General features: G+C 36.2%; 1 protein-coding gene across 1 annotated transcript in view; it reads left to right on the top strand.

Annotated features, from left to right (window-relative positions):
- Positions 1-22,123, top strand: part of Dys (Dystrophin) — a 923,162-nt gene that overhangs the window by 132,802 nt on the left and 768,237 nt on the right. Inside the window, exon 14 of the mRNA XM_090409612.1 lies at positions 11,837-12,075. Within this exon, the coding sequence (XP_090265738.1) occupies positions 11,837-12,075 (239 nt within the window). The remainder of the gene's footprint in view (positions 1-11,836; positions 12,076-22,123) is intronic.

Here is a 22,123-nt window from a genome sequence, read left to right as displayed (position 1 = left end):
TAGAGATGATTACTATTTAAATTTTGAGAAGGATAAAAGCAAGTAACACATCAAAAGGAATTAATGAAAACAGGATTATATTTCTTAGATATGTAAGAATGCCAAGATTTGCTTGAGATGCATTTCCAAAATGATAGTGAGCTACTATTGAACACTTCAAATCTAGGGAATGGTTTTTCAGTAAGGTTATAAGTTGTAATGAGCAAATGTGTTTTTGATTAATCAGAAAACTGTTATTAACTTTCCTATCCTGTTATCACTTTAAGAGATTTGATATAGGAATTGAACACCAGTTTTAAGCAGGATAAAAACGAATACCATATTGAGAAGAAAAATATGTAGGAAACCCTATTTAGTTAAGCTCTTTGGCTGGAATCCTGTAATTTAATAATTAAGGCATAAAAATTATAAAATATGTGCTAATATGAATCGAAAAGTAAAAAATTGAAAATAGCAATATTATATTTTTAGGTAGCAGTAAAATCATATCTTGGGGCTATACTGAAGGTAAGATGTCATCTATTTTATTGTCATTAGCTAAAAACTTATTGTACCGACAGTAGATTAAATCGTGCTGATAACCAAATAAAAGAATATGCATATTTAAAATTTGGAAAGAAATGCAAATCATCAATATAAAAGAATATACATTAAAAAGTAAATGGTTAAAAACATGAAAGATTAAAATGACTAGAAAAACTTATTGTGGAATGAATGACAGAATGAGAACATCATTATTATTATTTAGATATCTCCATGGAGTCAGGTATCACTCGTGATAGACGCACACCAATTTTTATACATACAATACCTGTCGTACCTCTCCTTAAACTCATTTACTATTAGGGCACTCACAACTACTCCTGGCAGTCCATTCCATTCATTCATTCAGCACTCTCCAAGCAAATAATCTAGTCTGTACACCTTTACTAACCACACTTTTATATAACTTCTAGTAGTGACCTCCCCCCAGTTCTTTCTCTATTTACATATATTGAAAAATTCTTTTTCTGTCAATCTTATAGAAACTTTAGTAATTTATAAGTTTCAGATGTCTTCTTTTTTCTTGCCTTTTCACTAAACTTTGCATCCCACACACCTGTAATCTATCCTCATAGGAAGCATTCCATAAACCTACCACTTTTATCATCTTTGTATCCACTCTATCACCTCATGATCTCCCCAAGAATCCAGAGCTATTAAATTTGTGCATAGTAGTCAAAAGATGTGGCTGTGTCATAGTCTTATAAAGAGGAATAATAACCTCCCTATCTTTACTTGTTAGTGCGTTTTTTCAACATCCTAGTAATCCAATGGGCTCATTTGCCAATTTTTTATATGACCTCTGAACTTCAACTGTCTGTCCACAATTATCCACAAGTCCTTAGCATCATTAATTTCTAGTACTATCAATATGATACACAATTTCTAACCTTTTCAACCTGAAGTGCCTAATGTTATATTTTGCAGCATTAAATTGAGAATCATTATCCTTCACCCATTATGCCAAATTATTTTAATCATCCTGCAGGATACCTACATTACTTTTTGTAGGTGTAGGTTTCTGTGGTTTAGCAGTTCATAAGAAAGATTCCGGTAATTGGACCACATGTTTAAGAAAAATAATAAAAAAAACCGACAAGTTTCATAAGTCGTTTGACTTACATCTTCAGGGGTCAAAGGTAACTAAAAGTTTAAACACAAGAAATGAGAAATTACTCAAAATAGTTCATTCTATGCAGTTGTGGCCATCTAATTGTTCATTAAATTAAATATCCGAATGCAGATTCAGTACAATGCTGGATGCTGTCACGTTCTGCTGTTCACGTTTACATTGTCCGAGGTCTGACTTGGGTATATTTTTATCAATGCTGACCAAACTTGGTGTAGAATTAGGCCATGGTTTTTGTTGCGTTGCGTTGGAATTCTAAGCATGTTTGCAGCTTCTTTAAATTTTCTTATGTAACAATTTTTTTTCAATGTAAGACATGTTTGTTTTTTGCCAGAGCATATTATGGCCAGTGGAAGTTGTATGGTATGCTAGACCTGATTTATGTTCTCTTCTTTTTTGTACATCTTTTTGGTGTTCATTCAAGTGAATTTCCCCTGATCTTCCCGTCTGGCCTACATAGCAGATGCCACAGGAACAATGAATCTTATAAACACCTGGTTTTTTTAAAGGATGATTTTTTCCAGAGGTAGAAAAGCAACTTTGATGTTATGTTTGTTTAGTAATTTGGCCATTTTGTCTGTAACATTCTTGATGTATGGAAGAGTGATTGCGTTCTTGAAATCTTGCTTTTGTGAAATGCTTGTAGGAGGTGTGTTGAGGATTCTTTTTATTGTCTTAGATTCATAACGATTTTTTTTTGAGGATCTGTGTTAAGTATTGAAATTCTTCATTTCTCTGTTTTTCTGTGCTGGAAATATTATAAGCTCTGTCCCTGGTTTTAATTAAACTTATTTTTTGCGAGCAGTGGTGGTGTGAGGCCACATTAAGAAATCTTCCTGTGTTGGTGGGTTTTCTATAGATGGAGAAGGATAATTTATTATCTTTTTCATTGACTTCTATTAGGATATCAAGAAAGGGAAGTTTTTTTATGTTCTTCTTGTTCCAAAGTAAATTTTATGTTGTTGTGTATATTATTCAGGTAATCTTTGAAAGCAGTTAGTTCTTCTGTTGTTCCTGACCATATGATGAAAATATTGTCTACATACCATAGCCAAATTTTCACTTTTTTATGATAATTGTTTAAAGCATTATTTTCAAAATGTTCCATATATAGGTTAGCTAAAGCCGGGGAGAGGGGGGGGGAGCCAATAGCCAGTCCTTTTTTGTTCCCAAAATTTGTCTTGATACATGAAAAAAGTATTTTTTAAGCAATGTTTATAAAGTTCTACGATGTCCAGAGGAAAAAGGTCTTCAAGGAGATTCACTGTTTCATTTCTGGGTACATTTGGTTGATTATATCCAAACTTGCTAAGATGTCTGAAGGTCCTATGCATATATCTTTTACCTTCTCAATAAAATGTGCATTCTTAATGAAAGATGTTGTTTTTCCTATGTATGGTAAAATCATGTTGGTGAGGTGTTTTGCCAAATTCGAGGTCGGAGAGGCTCTTCCATCTACTATCGGTCTTAAAGGAATACCTTTAATTCGGGGGGATTTATACCCCCTCTTAAATCTTTCCCTATATCATTAATATACAAATTAAAGAGTAATGGCCCCTAGTACAGATCCTTGAGGCATTCCACCAGTTACCCTCCTTCTTTTAGATTCCACTTCAGCATAATCAGCTCCTCCACCCCACCCCCATCCATGCCACTAGCTGCTTATCCATTCCCATTTGCTACATCTTCTGTAATTAATAGTTTTCCATGCAGTACTCTGTCAAATGCCTTTGCCAAGTACAGCAATATTATAGCATAGCCACTGCCCTTATCTAATTCTGCTGTCACTCTACTATAAAATTTGACAAATTACTAAAGCTGTGCTGCCCATCATAGAGTGTCATATTCCTTTCTACCCATTCTTGGATTTTACCTTTAACCAACTTTTCACATACTTGAATCACCTTTCCTGATATACTAATTGGTCTGTAATTTGCCACTTCTGTCTTGGAGCCACCTTTATGCAATGGAGCTATTTTACCCTCTTTCCACTCCCTTGAAATCTTGCCAGAGCCGAGACTTAGATTCAACAATTTCATCAACCAAGTACTGCACCCACCATCTTGAATGGTAATACTAAGTTGAATTCTCCATGTAATTTCTTTTTCACAGCCTCCTTTTACTGTGATCTTCTGTCCTATTTAAACATAGGAGGCTACTATATCAGTTTCCCATTGTTACATATGTGCTGGCTTTTTGGTTATACATTATCTGATCAAAAGTATTCAGACACTCCCTCTGTAATTCGTAAACTGACATCTATATGTCACTATGATCTCACTTACTGGTATAAAAGGAGGCAAAGAGCTGTGTGTTGTTCAGTGATAAGAAGTACGAGCAGAATGGGTAGGTCAAGGGAACTCAATGACTTCAAACGTGGACTAGAACACATTTTTCTTATTTCTACATCTCGAAACCATACTTTTATAATAGATTGTATTAAGTTATCGTTTGTATCACAAGTTAATTTTCCAAGTCTCTTTTCCACTGTGGCCCACAAAGTTTCTATTGGGTTAATGTCAGGAGAGTTATCTGGCCACTGAAGCAATTGAATGTTGTGATTTTTGAGGAACTCTTTCACTTTTTTTGAAGTGTGGCATGGAGCGAGATCCTGTTGGAAGATGAGTTCTTTGTCTTTCTGGATCTGTGGGATCACTCTTTTCTTCAATATTTTTATGTATTGGTCACTTTTCATCATACCATCAACAGGCACAAGTGATCCGGACTGTCATGTGTAAAACCTGATGGTCCTAGGTGTTTAGCTGGATGTTTTGGAGCTTGTTGAAGATGGCTGATCAATGGCTGAGAAGAAGTCTTCTCAGCCATTGATTTGAGAACATAGGGTACTCGCTCTCCTTAGACAAAGAAATGGCTCTCATCTGAGAATATGACCTTCTTTCACTTCCTCAACAGTCATATCTTTATACACTTTTGCCCACTGGAGCTTTTTTTTCTGCATAGCCTTCATCCACAGTTGTTTCTTTTTTGGTCCGTGGGCAGCTCTCCCTACTTCCAACAGTCTTTGATGGACTGTCATGTCAGAAGCATTAATTCCACTAACTACCAAGTCTCTATTTAAGTCTACAGCAGAAAATCTTGGATTCATTTTATTTTTCCTAACAAGCAAACAATCTTGAGTAAGTGAAGTTTTCATTTTTCACTCACATTTTCCTCTTCTGTCAGGAGAAAAAGGTATCTGTCTCCTTTAGCCTCTTTAAAATCACATTAACAGTATCCAAATCAACACCATGCTCACCGGCAATTTGTCTTTGAGTCATGAATGTGTGCTCAGAAAGAGTACATATTTTTTGAATGCTTTCTTGGAAATGAATCCATTTCATAGCCACACAAAATGAAAAAAACTATGAATGTCAACTTGTTTACACTATTAAAAAATGTGCAACACTATTAATAAACATCGTAGAGACAGTTAAAACATACAGCACTCAACCAAAACAGTGAATAGAAACAAAAATCAAATCAAACCAAAACCAAAAACTTGATGCAAATTTGGCTTGTTTGAATTAATTTGTTCACTACTCTATTTGTAGAGAGCATGCAGGATGATTTGAATAGGCTGATTGCATTTTGGGATACAAAGATTAAAAGCTATCTTAATATCTTCTTCAACTTAGCTCATTGAATATGAGTTATCAGTTTTGAGAGGGAACCAAATGAGTGGAACATGTTTCTTCTGTTAACAGCAGTTGTTCAGTATGATTTGCATGGTCACTGCTATACATATGAACTTTGTGATTAGTATAAGTTGTACAATTATGTTTTATAGAAAATGATTGGGAATAGAGATGTTATTTTTGGATATGATATATTAAATTATAAACCTTAGGAAAGTTTGATAAAGGCAAATAACTGATAGTTAAGGATGAATGATTGTGGTGCTTATTAAATTCCAGTGATGATTTTTCACTGTGTGTTGCTTTCTCGAAGTTTTAATTCAACCTCCCTTCATAGTTGAACAAGCAAAGATTGAGGCATGAATTATGAGAATGATCTAGTTTCATACTGACAACAAACTATCATGTCGTTTCTCTCAAAAATCATGGAAGAGGTCATCAGCAGTAAACTTCTTCACCACTTGGATGCTAGCCAGCTAATTAGTGACAAGCAATATGGATTTTGTCACTTTTGATCTAGCACACACCACCCACCTTTGGACTCAAGCTATGATATGGCTGGAGAAACTAACTTGGTTGCTCTCAGTATTTCTAAGGCATTTGATCAGGTCTAGCACAGAGATCTGCTCAGCAGACCACCATACCAGTCTACCTTCTATGCAATTTAGTCTCCAGTCTCCTCCTTTCATATTTTCCCACCGATACTGAAGTGCCTAAGGACTCTATACTTTCACTCACTCTCTGTCCTGTAAATAATTACCTGCTTGCACACTTGAAATCCTATCCATAGCTTTGCTGATGACAGTACTCTCCAACTCTCCATTCCTCATTTTCATTTGACCAATTCTGTAGTTGCTGAATTATCAGAAGCTTTAACACCTGTCATAACCAATTTCCTAAACTCTGATCTCCTTGTTATACTTTGTTGAGGCATGGACAGCCTTGTAAATTTCAGAGCTAATAACTGATATCTAATAATCAAGACAGACCTCATAACCTCCCCCAACTTTCAGTAATACCCAAGATATTCATAAATGATGAGATCTCCAGGGTAACCTACACTTTAAGTCTTTCCTGGCACAGACACATTTTACCCATAGCTTCTGCAGTTGCCAAAGACCTCATTGTATTTTTCCACTCAAGGCACTACTACTCACCTGTGCAACTGCTAACACTGTATAAATCCCAAATCTGAACAACCATGAAATACTGCTTTTGCATATGTGGTGATGCACCCAAATCCTCTTTAAGATTGCTTAATTATATTCAAAAGAGGTTAGTCCAGTTAATTGATGATCTCTCTCTTTCTCACTTTCCTAGATCCACTCCAGTCCTCTTTCATAAATGTTCAATTTCTTCCTCACCCATATTCTACAGGTACTTTAATGGACACTGCTATGCTTAACTGATCATTATCCTTCCTCCACTTTCTTCCAAAACTGTAAAAAAAGATGAGCAACTTCTAATTAACACCCATTTGAAGTCCAGCTCTAGACTTACCAAACTAACTTCTCTTTTTCCTCTTTCATTTTATCTATTTCTGTTCATTGGAACAACTTTCCTTACTCCGTCTTTCTCAAAAAAAAAAAAAGAAAAAAAAAAGATTTTTCCTTTCTCCTTATCCTCTTGCCTTACATTTGCACTGATGTGTTATACATCTTGCAATCTTTCAAGACAGACATTAAAAAAAGATGTAAATAAATGATATATATATCATAATACCTGGTACAATATTTCTTGAGGATATACACCACATGATGATTCTAGAGTCTTGCTTACTAAAATATTACAAGCAAAAAAAAAAAAAATGCTGACACCTTTTCATCAAACTGATTTGTAATTTCATTGCAGACAGTAACATCCCAATAAAAGTCGGAATAAAATTTATAAGAATTTATTAGTTACATATCTAGATGATAGATAACTAAGAAATTTCTTAAATTAAATACTTATCCTAAATTCCTGTAAAAGAAAATACATGCTTCCAAATGATGTACTTTTCATTGTGGACTTAGGGCATAATCATTGAGGAATGGTATAAGTTATATTTCTTAATTTGGAATATGATTTAAAAATAGAAGTATTGTCAGAGTGAGTTGGTTGGGTAACACCATGTGTACATATTTAAGGCAATCAGTTGCCATAACCATTTAAAAAGGTAATATTGTTCTTTTGGGATGCATCATTTGTACAGTGGAAGAATGATAATAATCATTTTTTTCCTCTCACAGGATGGTAATTATAAGAGCAAAGTGATATAGAGACTGCCTTCCATCCCACAGTTGGGGGGGGTGCACTCTCTATATCACTTTGCTGTCATAACTGCCAAAATTATTGGTCGATTAATTGGTTCAAGTTATGCTGAGACAATATTAGGTGAGTATATTATGTCTATTAATTGCATTTGTTCACTAGCTGGTTTGTTTGTTTTACAGGGAGAGCGGAACTCTAGTTTATAGAAGGAAACTTCCTTTTGCATGCATATGAGTAACTCATCTTTAGTGAAAATTCCTTATGGATATTTCTTGCTTTATGGAGGATTCAAACCCAGGCCATCTTTAAAACCAAAGGGCTTTTATAGTTATTCCATCTGCATTACAAAGGTTTTTCCAAAAAATAGTTGTGGTCTGCTCTATATCTCTGTTTGTTACAGAACATCATGTTCTCTATATATTTATTCTTTCTAGGTCCACAGGAAGAGCTGACATCTACTTGCATATGTCAATTCAGATACTGTAGATGTCATTTCTTCTTTTGGTAACTCAGATGATAACCTTATCCATGTTTTCTTTATCATTTGTCTCATGGCCTTTTGCCATTGCAGTATTGTCAAATTGCAATGGTCCAAACACTGCTCAGACTGAATAACAGAAATAATTCTAACTGGAATTCCATTCTGTTCACAATTCCTAACCACTATCCAAACATCAGTTTCTCCAAGTGGACCCTAGACAGTTTGTGAAATAAAAATCAACATATTGCAAGTGGCTTGAGACCGAAACTCCAGCTTCACACTCAACCTACATTGCAGCTCACAACAGATGCAAAAACACTCTTGACGCATCCAAGTCTGACTTTGGAAAAGCCAAATGCAGAAAACTTGGCTCCTATTCAAATTGCAGTTGAGCCCTCTAGTCCTTCCTTGTCAAGCCTTTGGGTGCAACTTTGTCCTCCCATACTCCCACATCTCAATCATCTTGATGATACAATCACAGTATCAGCAGACCTCTATCATCCTTCTCCTCCAGTTTTTGTACTGGTGATTGTGGCAAATTACTTCCTACATTACAAATCAGATGTCCTGGTTAATGTCTCATCTTGAAGAATTCCAAAAAGATGGGACATCAACAAGTCATCTGACTCTGATGTTTCTCATCTGTTGTGCTAAAATCGTATGCTCCAGAATTAATACCTATTCTCTATTATCTTTTTGATCTTTCCCACCTTACTGGCATCTTTCATTCAGCATGTAAACATGCTAGTATTTAGCCCATTCAAAAAAAAGTGATAAAAGTTACCATCAAACTATTGTCTAGTTGCTCTTAATTCAGTTCTTTCAAAAATCATGGAGAAGATCATCACTGTCCAACTTTCTTGATCCCACATCTCAATCATCTTGATGATACAATCACAGTATCAGCAGACCTCTATCATCCTTCTCCTCCAGTTTTTGTACTGGTGATTGTGGCAAATTACTTCCTACATTACAAATCAGATGTCCTGGTTAATGTCTCATCTTGAAGAATTCCAAAAAGATGGGACATCAACAAGTCATCTGACTCTGATGTTTCTCATCTGTTGTGCTAAAATCGTATGCTCCAGAATTAATACCTATTCTCTATTATCTTTTTGATCTTTCCCACCTTACTGGCATCTTTCATTCAGCATGTAAACATGCTAGTATTTAGCCCATTCAAAAAAAAGTGATAAAAGTTACCATCAAACTATTGTCTAGTTGCTCTTAATTCAGTTCTTTCAAAAATCATGGAGAAGATCATCACTGTCCAACTTTCTTGATCACCTGGAGGTTCACTAGCTAATTAGTGAACAACAATATGGATTCTACTATTCTTGTAAGAATCAGTATCCTAGCCATCCACTTTGGGATGTGGAAAAGTGTGGAGAAACTCATGTGATTGCACTTGACATTCCTGAGGAATTTGATCAGCTCTGGTCCAGACTGGGTTGCTGTAAGTTACAGTTGATGGCTTCCTCTCAGTTTTTTACCAATGCCAGAGTATGCCAGGTTTTTGCAGCACTTTCATCTTTCTCCTGCGCATAAATAACTTCTCACTGACCTAACATGATACCTGTAGTTTTGCTGATAACAGAACACTCCATTTTCTTTTTCATTTGACAAAGTCTTGTTGTGCACAATCATTCAAATCTTCAAATCTTTCCTAATGGTGCCTTAAACTCTAATTTCCTTGTTATTCTCAATGGAACAAGGGCCAAGTGGCTCAATGAAGCAAGGATAATCTTATAAACTTTAGTGCTGCCAGAATACGATCTTATCTTATTTCTCACAAGAAAGCTGTCACTTCACTTTTCCTTACTTTTGATATTACCAAGATCTCAGAACATGATTAGTTTCAGAACATATCTGCTCTCCAGCCAAGAGACTGTGGATTTAAGTCCATCTAGGGCATGATCCAACAATCACTGAAAGACAATCACCAACATGGATGTTGGTGATTGTCTTTCACCTTCATACAGTTCTCCCCAACGTCAGACTCTGCAACAAGCCAGTTTCGGCCTCCCAAAGTCACATCATTATATCATTACAGTGGGCCCTGCACTAAATGGGATATAATGCTAGAAAAATCAGTCATCATCTCAATGAAGCAAGGATAATCTTATAAACTTTAGTGCTACCAGAATACGATCTTATCTTATTTCTCATAAGAAAGCTGTCACATCACTTTTCCTTACTTTTGATATTACCAAGATCTCAGAACATGATTAGTTTCTCCTCTTGGGCTGACTTTTTTTACCTCCAGCTTTTCCTAGCACAAGCACCACATCTTAGACATAGCTTCTTCACCCTCCAAAATTACTAGGTGTATTTTGCTGCTCAAGACATTACTTCTTACTGTATAACTACTGGCACTGTATAAATTCCAAATCCTCCATTCCTTGGAATACTACTCCCACATTTGTACATTTGTGGTGATGCACTTAAAACCTCCCTGCAATACTGATGCTATCCAGAAAAGGTCAGTTTCATTGATTGATGATTCCTTCTGAGATTTCTCCAGTTGCTCTCTCTCGTGGATGTTCAGTTTTTTTATTTATTTTAATTTTATATTTTTTAAATTTAAACCACACATAGCACATCAGTGCCATGTGTGGGATGCAGGTGAGGATTGGAAAAGAAGAGATTATTTTTCTTGAGGAGCTGGAGCTTGTAGTTGTTGGGAAACACATTATGAGGAAGGCTGTTCTAGAGGACAGAAGTAGATGGAATAAATGAGGAAGAGGAGAATCAGGTTTCATGTGTTTGCAGTTGTACTGAAAAAGGATGTTGAGCAGCAGCTGCTCTTGTTTTGACAGGTTCAACAGAAATCAGAGGAATGATATTTGCTAGTTTGCTGGAATAGTGGAGACACAGAGCTGTAATAGTATGCACCTGAGAGAGAGAGGTTGAAACAAGTCTGGGATGGAAGGATTATCTATGAGCTGAATTGCTCTTCTCTGGATAGCGTCAAACATTTTTACAAAGGTTTTAGGTGCATTTCCCCAAATGTGTGAACAATATTCCATGGATGGACAGATTTAAGATTTGTATACAGGGTTAGTAAATGGGTGAATGTAAAATAGCATCTTGAGTAGAAATGAATGCCTAGTTTTTTAGAGGCTGAGGGAGAGACTGGAGATAAATATCAGTCTGAGGAGAGTGAGAAATCCGATCAGCTTCTGCTTAGGTTTTATGGACAATATGCTGCCAAACTAGCCACCATTATTTTTCCACTGAAGTCTAAGAACACGAGTGGTTGCTGGTTATTGTCTGGTTCATTTATTGTCTGGTTTCAAACCTCCCGAATCAGCTTCTCTGTTGAATTGTATAAATTCAAAATCCTCCCATCCTTGGAATATTACCCATGTACTTCTGTTTCCTGTCATCTGTTTATGTTCATTGGAACAGTCTCCCTTATTCTTTGTCTTCCTCAAGAAGTGTATCGATAGATTCCTTTTTTCTCTTTAAATTTGTTCTCTCTCTCTCTCTCTCTCACAGAGCTTGTATGTGCTATAGATTTTTCTTCCTTTCTCTGTGTTTGAAAAAATAAAATAAAATAACAAAGAAAGTCAGTTTTTCAAGCATAATAAAAAAAAGTATGTTTTGATTAGATTGTTAAAATGCAAATAAAGAAATAAGAAAAAAAATAGCTGTGATTTGTGTTTTAATTTTTTTTTTTGTCTTAATTAGTGCTCGAATAAAATAGTGAACATTGTTCACCGTTTTATTCTAAATTCTGAATTACAGTCTTGTAATTTTTTTTTTTTTTTTTTTTTTTTTTTAAACACCTAGCCTTTTCACTTTTAGAAGACCAGGTATCTTGTCTTGGAGAAAGGTGGGCAAATATATGCCGCTGGATGGAAGAGCGAGGTTCTGTTTTGCAAGTGGTTGCTCCTGCTTGGCAGCAGCTAGAAGAGGAAGAAGCATGCTTTAATAAATGGCTTCAAAGGAAAGAGCAGCAGCTTTCAAATATGGAGAAAGCCAGCTCCTCAGATCATCTTACCATTTTAGAACAAGTAAAGCTTCTTCAGGTTAGTTATCACATCATATACTAATCCATTGGCTTTTTTTTTTTTTTCTGTACTGTTAAGGAGTTTTGTAGTAGTATAAAGGAAATAGAATATTAAATAATTAATTGCAGTTTTCAGAAAATGTTGGTAATTCAGAGAAAATTATTAAATTGTAATATTTTATTATTGCCTATGAGATTCTGTGATCTTCTAAGAATATATGTGAATATTTATTTTATACAAGTATGAGGTGAATTTTTTTCAATATTTTGTGTATAGGTTCAAATACACCAGAAATATACTGCTCAAAACAATTAGGGGATATTTTGGTTTTCTTATAAATTATCAAGTTATAAAAATAATTTACAAATGTGACACATTTATTTTAAAATATTCTTAATATACAACAGTGTAGAACACGCAACTGCATACAAAATCATTTTAAGACTTGTCGAAATGTGTTTTAGCCGTATTAGCATATGGGGGGATATAAAATCATGGCTTGTAGCGCTCACTTCCACAGTGCATAATTATCATTTTAATTGTAAACTTGTGTCACCTACCACCCATTATTTTGTTAAAAATGGCAGAGCAACATGATATCCTGGAATTCATGGCTTGGAGAGCCATTGGTCGATTAGAAGCTGGGCAAATGCAGCAAGTTGTCGCTCAAGCATGTCGTGTATCTCAAAGCGTAATTTCGCAACTTTGGAATCACTTTCTGGAGACGGGAAATGTTCAAAATCATCTTCATGCCATAGGTTTATATGCTCGAAGAACAATGGTTTGCATTCCACTTACTGCAAATCCCTAAAGAGCCCGAAGAATTTGGGCACAGGAACGCTGCAATCGGACAAATGAGGATTGGGCTCATGTACTTTTTAGTGATGAGTCCAGGTTCAGTCTGCAACCAGCTAACCGACGTATTTTAATATGGTATGAAAGTGGAACAAGAAATAATCCACAGTTTGTTCGTGAAAGACCCCAACATCAAGGTGGGAGTTTGATGGTATGGGCTAGAATAAGTATAGATGGCCATACCGATCTCTATTTTACCAGAAACGGTTCCTTAACAGTACATTTTTTCTTTTTCTTGCAACATATTGAAAAAACTGTTTAGGATTCTCTTTAGCCTGCATGGCCAATGTTCTTTCATAATCCTTTTTTGCTTTTCTTATCACACTCGTTACCCTTCTGGCCTGCGCTTTATACCGTTCATGTGCCTGCAGGTCACCTTTCTCCTTGAATTCCCTCCATAGTTGTTTCTTTTTTTGCAGCTCAAGCTTAATGGTGTTATTCATCCATTTAACCCCTACTTGATTTATTATTCGGACTCTAGGTATACAGTCAGCCATTGCTTCATGCAAACACTTCTCCCATGCACTATCAACTTCTAGCCCTTGCAATTGTACATGCCATGGCACTGAACCAATCAATCTCCTAAGCTTGTCATACTTACCAGCCAGATAATTCCACATGTACCCCATCTTAATTGTAAAATCCACACCTTTAGCCACCTCCCAAGTCAAGACCCTATGATCACTCTCATCAATTGGTGGCAACATGGTCATATTCGTTACAGTCAAATTCTCAGATGCAGTTACCAGGTCAAGCACTCTCTGACCCCTAGTATTTTCCATTACATGCTGTCGCAGATAGTTATCCCTTAATAACCGCATAAAATCCAATTCCTTCCTCCCATGTGTCCTCTCCTCTTTCCAATCAATGTTACCATAGTTGAAATCTCCCATAATAATTACCCTCCTTCCACTCATTTCTTCTATTTGCTTATGCATACTATCTCCACTATCTATTCCATCACCTGGTCTATAGCAGCACCCAACTGTATATTTAGTTCTGCTAATTTCAATCTCACACCAAATAGCCACAAATGTGCTCTTTTCTCTATCCTGCAGTTTCACTTCTATTCTTCTTGGCTGTAGCTCATTAGCTATCATCAATAACACTCCTCCCCCTATTTTATTCTCCCTGTTACTCCTGAACACATCATACCCCTCACATTCAATCCCACTAGCTGTGTCATCTTCTGTCAGCCATGTTTCACTAATGCCAATAACCTGTAGTCTGGAAGTGCCAACCAAGGCTAAAAATTCTTCCCTCTTGTTCCTAATACTTCTGGCATTTGTATAAATGAATTGAAGAAGCCGATTTGTCCCATCCCTATTTTGATGCCTTATACTAACTATCCCATTCTGATTCATGGTCTTTCCTACTCACGTGGGCATATTACACACATTCACCCACTCAACTGTCTCCCTGAAATCTGCAAATCTATCCCCCCCCCTAATAACTCTAGTTTCCCTGGTTCTGTAACTTCACTTCCACCATATTCGACAACACCCTTTCAAGTCTCCGCACACCAAATCCATTCAAATGTATTTGGATGCCGTATTAAAAATTAATGAAAGCGTTTTTGGCTATTCTTGTTAAAATTATTTCATGCTAAAATGTATAATTTGTTAAATTTGTAATAATTATCGATTATTTAAACAATATCTCATTAATTAATATTTCATAAGTAAGAAATATTTATTCATGTATAAAGTACCCAATAGTTATAATTATTTGCAGAAATTTATAATTATCTGACAGAAACTAAAATATCTCCAGATTGTTTTGAGCAGCATACATGGAATTAGAGCCATGTGTTGTATTGATACATCTTGTTGTGTAGGAATCAGTTATTAGTTGAATGTGAAGCAAGTATTATAGCCATTTGATTCCAGTAAAGTTCTGATAGTGAGATGCTCTTATTGTAATAATGAAGGAGATGTTATATACTATATACATTAATTAGAATTTGACAACCCTGATTTTTTGGTAGGAATGATGAGCAGAACTTTGATATATCTGCCAGTAAAGGGGTAGGTTTCCATATGCTAATGCTTAAGTGGTGGAAGAAACTCATGTTAGATGCTTAATGAAGTGAAACAGCACTGAGAAAGGATTAAAAATATTATTTAATTTTTTTCAATATTACATCTCAGTCACTGAGACATTGTCAGGGAATACAATATGAGACTTGTAACACACACATTCGGAAAGCAATCCAACCACTTTCCTACACTGAATCACTAGCCTTCATCTGCATGTTCAATTCACCATGGAAAAGGAGATTTCTGAAAGTTTACCTTTCGCGGACATCCTTCTCACTTGCATTTATTATTTGTGAGTCTCACTTGCGTGGTACTTTGACAACCAGTGTATATCATAAACCTACCTTTACTAGCAGATATGTATAGGTATGTATACAAGATATATATATATATATATATACAGGGTGTTCGGGATAAATTTGACAGTTTCGTAAGGAAAAAGAAAATCTTCTTTGTATCTATTAAATTTAATGAATTGACAAAAAAACATTACAGGCAGAGTTAATTACAATACTATCAACAAGATTTACTATCAACAAGATTTACTCAAAATAACCACCATTAGCATCGATCACAGCTTCAATTCTGCTTCGGAACCTCGAACAAGCTGATGCTACAGTCTCCCTGGGAAGGGCCGCAAAAACTGTTTTAATTTTATCCATTAACTGGGCTTTTGTATTACTGGAAGTGCGATTGGTGTCTTTTTCAACTGCGCCCCATACAAAATAATCCATGGGGTTAAGGTCTGGGGAGTTTGGAGGCCAAACATTTGGACTGGTGAAGTCGTAGAAATTTTCAGACAACCATTTTTGACTTTTCCCAGAGGTGTGGCAAGGGGCCGAATCCTGCTGCCATACATACGGCCTACCATTGGCTACCCTTGTTATCCAGGGCTTGACTACAGTTAGCAACTCCACGAACAAAGCCCGAATTCCAATGCCAGGGTTCTTCAACACCTGTTCCTGCAGATTTGCGAGGAATTCTGCTGTACGAACGCAATCAGATCGTCTGCTAGGGATCTTTCTTCTTGCTACATCCTCGTAGTCACCATTGCAAGTCTCTAGTTCATGCCTGATTGTTTTTACTGTATTCAGGGAGCATTGGGCAGCAGTCGTAATATCCTTATTTTGATGGCCGGCACGAATCATCATGATACAAGTTATTCTCTTCCATGATTCAGGTGGGTTCCAGCTATCCATCCTTTCTGACATCTTGTATATGAATGAAGAAGGGTCCAAACTTTTAAATGAAGAGAAGTGTGTGTTAATACATGTAACTTACGGAAAAATATAATTAATTATAAATATGTCAAATTTATCCCGAACACCCTGTATATATATATATATATATATACATATATATATCTTGTATCAAGTTCTGCTCATCATGGTACTTTGTCAACCTGTGTATATTGGAAACCTACCCATGTTAGAGGCATAATGGAGCGAAAAAGCAATGAGAAAGGATTAAAAATACTTAATTCTTCCAATATTTCATCTTAGTCACTGAGCAAGCATCATCAGGGGAAGCAAAGCATTAGATGTGAATATAGATCTGAAAGTTGTCTAACTGGGTCTCATGCAGACTGTAAACATGAGTAGTATACGAAAAAAAAAAAAAAAGCATGGAAATAACTTATTTTATCTGTACACAAATGCCATCAGGAACAAAGGGGTTGAGTTTGATGTCTTGGTAAATACCACGTGGCCTCAGATTGTTGGTATTAGTGAGATATGGCTCTCAGAGGAAGTGGTATAAAGGATATAGTATTTTTAGGAAAGATAAACAAGATAGGAGTCTAATGCTAATGAGATTGGATGCATTGAGTCCAGTTAGAGTAGAAAGCTATGATTGCAATATTAGTAACAGTTTTCCATGTAGCACTGAGTTTGAAGCTAGTGTGAGGTGGAGCCTAACAAGATCAAATACCAGATGAGATGTTGTTACAGACCTAGTGGATCAGTTGCTAGTAATGATGAAATGAGTTGGCAAGTCAAACTGATGGGTATGAATGACTGATTATCATAGGTTACTTTATTTAATCAAACATTGATTGCATAGCTGGGAAATCTCATGAGAAAATGAAGCTGAATTTATTGAACTGTAATGAGACAGATTCCTTAAGCAGCATGCGAGAGAAGAAACTCTTCTGTTAAAAACTTCCTTCTGGCACTATAATGAGGCCAAAGACTGAATTATAGTGTCAGAGAGGGGTTTCAGTTAAAGACATGACTTGTGACAGTGATCATGTTGTACTGATCACTTAGCCACTTCCAAGGTCAGCCCTGGAAGTGGTTAAGTATATGGATGTTTTCATTCAGTTTTTTTGCTGAAGTGCAAGCAGAAAACTGTGACTTACTAAGGAGAATACTAGGTTAAATCCTGTGTTATCAGTTGCTAGATGGGAAGGATATTGGCAGCATCAGTGGCGCGATATCAGATTGTGTCTCTAGAGTTCAAAGAATAAATAGAGTAGGAGTGAAATGGATATGTAATAAGTAAGAGACTTTTAAGAAAATCATGATGTGGAAGGAATATTGTTATGCATAAAGGATGATCTCAGTTATAAAAATTATAAGGACAGGCCAGAAGAGTTATGTATATTATACTGTAAGCTTGAGTATGATAAGAAATTCACTCTGCAAGCCAAAGACATCCAAAAAATTCTAATGTGATGCTGCAATTAAAAGAAAGAATGAATGTGAAAGATTAACTCTACTGAATGAATGAAGGTATTGTGCAGGTGGCAGATATAGAAGAGATTGTTCAGCTTAGTTCCCATATTGCTTAAAGCTATCAACCTGGTGCAAAGAAACATAGAATTGGCTGCTATCTCTACATTGGATGAAGAAACTTCGGTGTATGAGGAGGAGGTTGTAGAACTGATGGGTTATCAGCATGGATATTGAAAGAGTTAGACTGAACTGGCTGTATAATTTGAGTCTCATCGCAGGGAAGATTCCACAGAAGTAGAAGGAATGTATGAAAATCCTATTGCATAAGTGTGATGCAAAGACTGCTGTGCTTGACTATCAACCTATTTAGTTGGCCAATCAAAGTGGCAGCAAAGATTTTGGAAAAGTTGGTAAGAGCTCACATACAGATGTGGGTGGACAGAACACCTATTTTTACTATGAACAAAGTATGGGTTTACATAAGGAAGGTCATATTTAGACAAGGGGAATGGATATATGCCATGAAATCTTTTGGATTTTGCTAAGACTTTTGACAGGATGCATCATGGAAGGCTGTTGCATAAGTTGGGAGATATGGGATTGGATTATAAGCTTCTGGCTTAGATAAGAGGATAGCTAACTGACATATCAAAAAGTGATGTGTGGGATATGTAAGTCTGCAAAATTTAAGATGACCAGTGACTACCTCAAGGATCAATCCTTGGTCGATTGGTATTCAGTTTTTGCATTAATGACTTCGGGAAGGATGTGACATGTAACATCGAACTATTTGCTGATGCAAAGATAGGCAGAGTAATCAGGTATGCAGCTGATATGCAATACTTGCAAGATAACATCATCTCCAAATTGACTCTGTCCTGAGATATTGTGGACCAGCTAGACAGAATAACATCCTAGACGTCAGCGACCGAATGAGGCACTGGCATCAACTAGTGGATGCTATGTTCCACATGATCCCACAAAGTTTGATGGGATTCAAATCAGGAGAATTGCATGGTCAGGGGAGCACATAGAATGCTTGGATATGATCTTAGAACCATTCTTGCACAATATGAACTTTGACACACATAACCATATCCATCAGGCCACATTGTCACCATATAGGGCAATACCTGGTCTGAAACAATTCCCCAGATAAGAATTAGTGGTCAAGGAATACACAGTGAGGGTGAGAGGACCCAGTGGTGTCCATGAAAACAATCCCCATACCAGCCTGTTTTCAATCCAGTTTCTGCTGTTCACCAACACAGCAGAAAATGTGGATTCATCCATCAGCATGAATGAGAAGAAACCTTGACTCATCAGACCAGGTGATTCTCTTCCAATGACCAGTCATGATGCTTTTGTGCCCACTATAGGTGAAGATATTGATGACAGCTAGTCAGCATGGACACATGCACAAGTCTCCTACTTTTAAGATCCATCCATTAACAGCATACCTCAGTTAACAGTAGACTACAAATTGTAGTTTACTGTTAACTGAGGAGTTGTAGGTAGAGGTATTGTTAGTAATTGCTCAGCTTGGACATCATGTGACAAACTGTGCTGACATCAACTATTAGCCAGTGATGGTCTGCCTTATCTGGCATGTTGAGTGATGTCTGTCCATTTCCGAACCATTCCCACCACATCTTCACTATGACAGTCATTGAGCAGCCCACAATGCTGGCATTTAATGAGATGCTGGCACCTGCCTTCCTCTCACAATATTCATGAATATTTGATTAAAGTTTATGAGGCAGAACACCAGAATAAGTTGATAACATTTATTTACTTAGTAACATGACATTTCATCCCAATTGCACAGGATTGCAATTGCATCACTCTTGTGCAATTGGGATGAAATGTTGTGTTACTAAGTAAATAAATGTTATCAACTTATTCCAGTGTTCTGCATTATAAACTTTAATCAAGCACACACAACACACGTGTGTGTGTGTGTGTGTGTGTGTGTGTGTGTGTGTCTATTTTATTGTGTTATGTCATCTCTGTGCTGTGGGGATGCATCCATTTGTGGCAACAATGGCAGTCATGATATTTTGGCTTATGAGTGTATGTACATAATAATAAAAAAAAGAAAACATAATGCATTGAAATTTTGTGGATTACAAATTTGAATTTAATATCTCAAAATACATATATAATCACTTAATTTCTGTTACAAAATCCTGCTTTTCCCTTTCAGTCATTTCCAACTATAGGTGACTTTGTAGGCACAAAGTATTCATGGTGAGATTTTTTTTATAGAGTAGTTCACCATTACAATGGTAATCCATGTGTGCTCACGGGGCCGATTTGCCTATTCTGGGGGACGCAAAACCGAGTTTCCAGGTGAAAAAACCCCATACCTCCATATGAGACCAGCTAACTCTCACCTTTAGTCGAAAGAGACCAGATAAAGTTCCACATGTTACTGACGGGAATCGAACCCAGGCCTTTCCTACCAAAGGTTTCGTCTATACTTACTAAGCTACAGAGGCTCAGTTACAACAACAAAAAAAAAGATTTCATTTGTTAACTTGTATTTTTAGCAACATAGGTCACAAGATTCACTTCACCCAATACAGCTTAACATTTCCTTTCTTACCACTGCACCACCGTAGACTTATCAGTCTGTCTTCTAATTGCAGGTGCACTGTAATAACTTGTGTTATATAGGTGAAAAAAGATGCATGATAACAATACAAAAAGAAGTACATATATTTTATTAGATTTATGGAATCAACTTTCATTTTGGAATCATAACTTTAATGAAATTAAAATTATCTTCTAAGTTTGGTCCTTTTCGTTTAAGGTCATCTTCAGAAATTTATACATAAATATACACAATACATTAAAACCAACTAACACTGCCATTGTAAGCTGATTAACTTGCCTAAACATTTACTTCACAACCATGATCCTACATGGACTATGCATGAAAAGACAATGAATTACCCGTGGACATTTCCATTTGAAACAGAAACTCAAGTCTCTTCCCCACATAATGCTGATGCTATGTAGTTCTCCTAAAATCTACAAAAATGGCATTTCATTAACACCAATCATCGATGGCATCAGCTCATCAATTTGTTTATTATCCAAACATCTTGCTGGTATTTTGTGAAATCACCTTAGGAGCTCTGAATCTTTTATCAAGAATTCAGCCTATTTTATTCAGAAACTGTCAAATTTTGACATCTTGCCATCAGACACCTTGCTAGCTTAGATATAGTTTCTCTTTTCACCATCATTCCAGTTGATGAAGTGCTAGACCTAATTAAAAATCTCTTCTTGTCAGACATTACCAGGCTATTCAAATATTGTTTCTGGTCTAACTTTTTCTGATGGAATAATCTTTATCAATAACAATTTGGATTGATAACGAGCAGTCTCTTAAATCTCTTCTCTTCTGTGCTGATCTCTTTATTTCAGACACATTTTCTAGCTCACACTACTCTAAAACCTACTATTTAGTGAGATATTTAGATTACATACTCATTGTCTAGAAGCATGGCTCTTTCACCTTGCAGAAGATTCTTCTTTCTTTTAATCTGTTTCATCATAATATAAATTTACATTACAGTTTCAGAAAGAAGATAAACTTCCCTCTCTGGGTGTTTTAGTCACAAAGAAACTAGATATAAATGTTTCATTAGAGGTCTTCTATAGGCCTGTTCATACTGAATTCTATCTTCATTTTTGTCTTTCGCCATCCTTCTCAAACTAGGCATAATCTACACCCTTAAGAACTGGACCATCTCTATTCTAAATAATAATAAACTTAAGGAAGAACTTGAAACCCTTCTCCATTTTTTATTCTTAATGGATATTACCAAAATACAGTCAATAAGATATTATTTTCATACACTCTTCCTTATCCAACTTGAATATGGGATAGATTCAGTTTAGTTGGTATCTATGTTGGTAATCTGTCTATCAAGATTGCTAAGATTGCAAGATGAATTTAATTTACAAAATAAAGATTATAGTTTTTAAAAAAAGTTTTCTTTCTTTCTTTATTATTATTATTTTTTGATATGATGATGTTCATCCTATATATCCTCAGCCTCATCCCTTAAGGGGGAAGGCTGGGTCTACTTCTCCCATGGTGACTCAGGCTATCTTGGGAGAGTGTATATTTGTATGAATGAGTATCTATGAAAGACATCGCGAACATGTCTGTGCGGTTAGCCTAGTGGCTTTGCGCTTCGCAATCATGTGCCTGAGGAAGGAGTGTCCTAGATTCGATTCCCATCAGTGATGAGAGGAGCTTAAGGATCTTCCTCAGCCATAGCCAAGTTAGCCGGTCTTGTGCATGGACAGCAGGGTTTTTCTCCCCAGTTTAGCTGTGGTTTTTCATCCCACAAACAGGCAAACCGGTCCCATGAACAACCCTCCAGCCATAGGTCTGAATTGTCAGCTATGCCGGTCCCAAGCCTGGATAAAATATGGGGGGGGGGTTGAGGTGGTGCCATACCTCCCCGTAAAAGGGGC

Source organism: Typopeltis vanoorti, chromosome 19 (genome assembly GCF_054136105.1).
Source record: "Typopeltis vanoorti isolate ZY-2024b chromosome 19, IOZ_Tvanoo_1.0, whole genome shotgun sequence".
NCBI lineage: Eukaryota > Metazoa > Arthropoda > Arachnida > Uropygi > Thelyphonidae > Typopeltis > Typopeltis vanoorti.
This window is presented reverse-complemented; position numbering and strand designations above follow the sequence as displayed.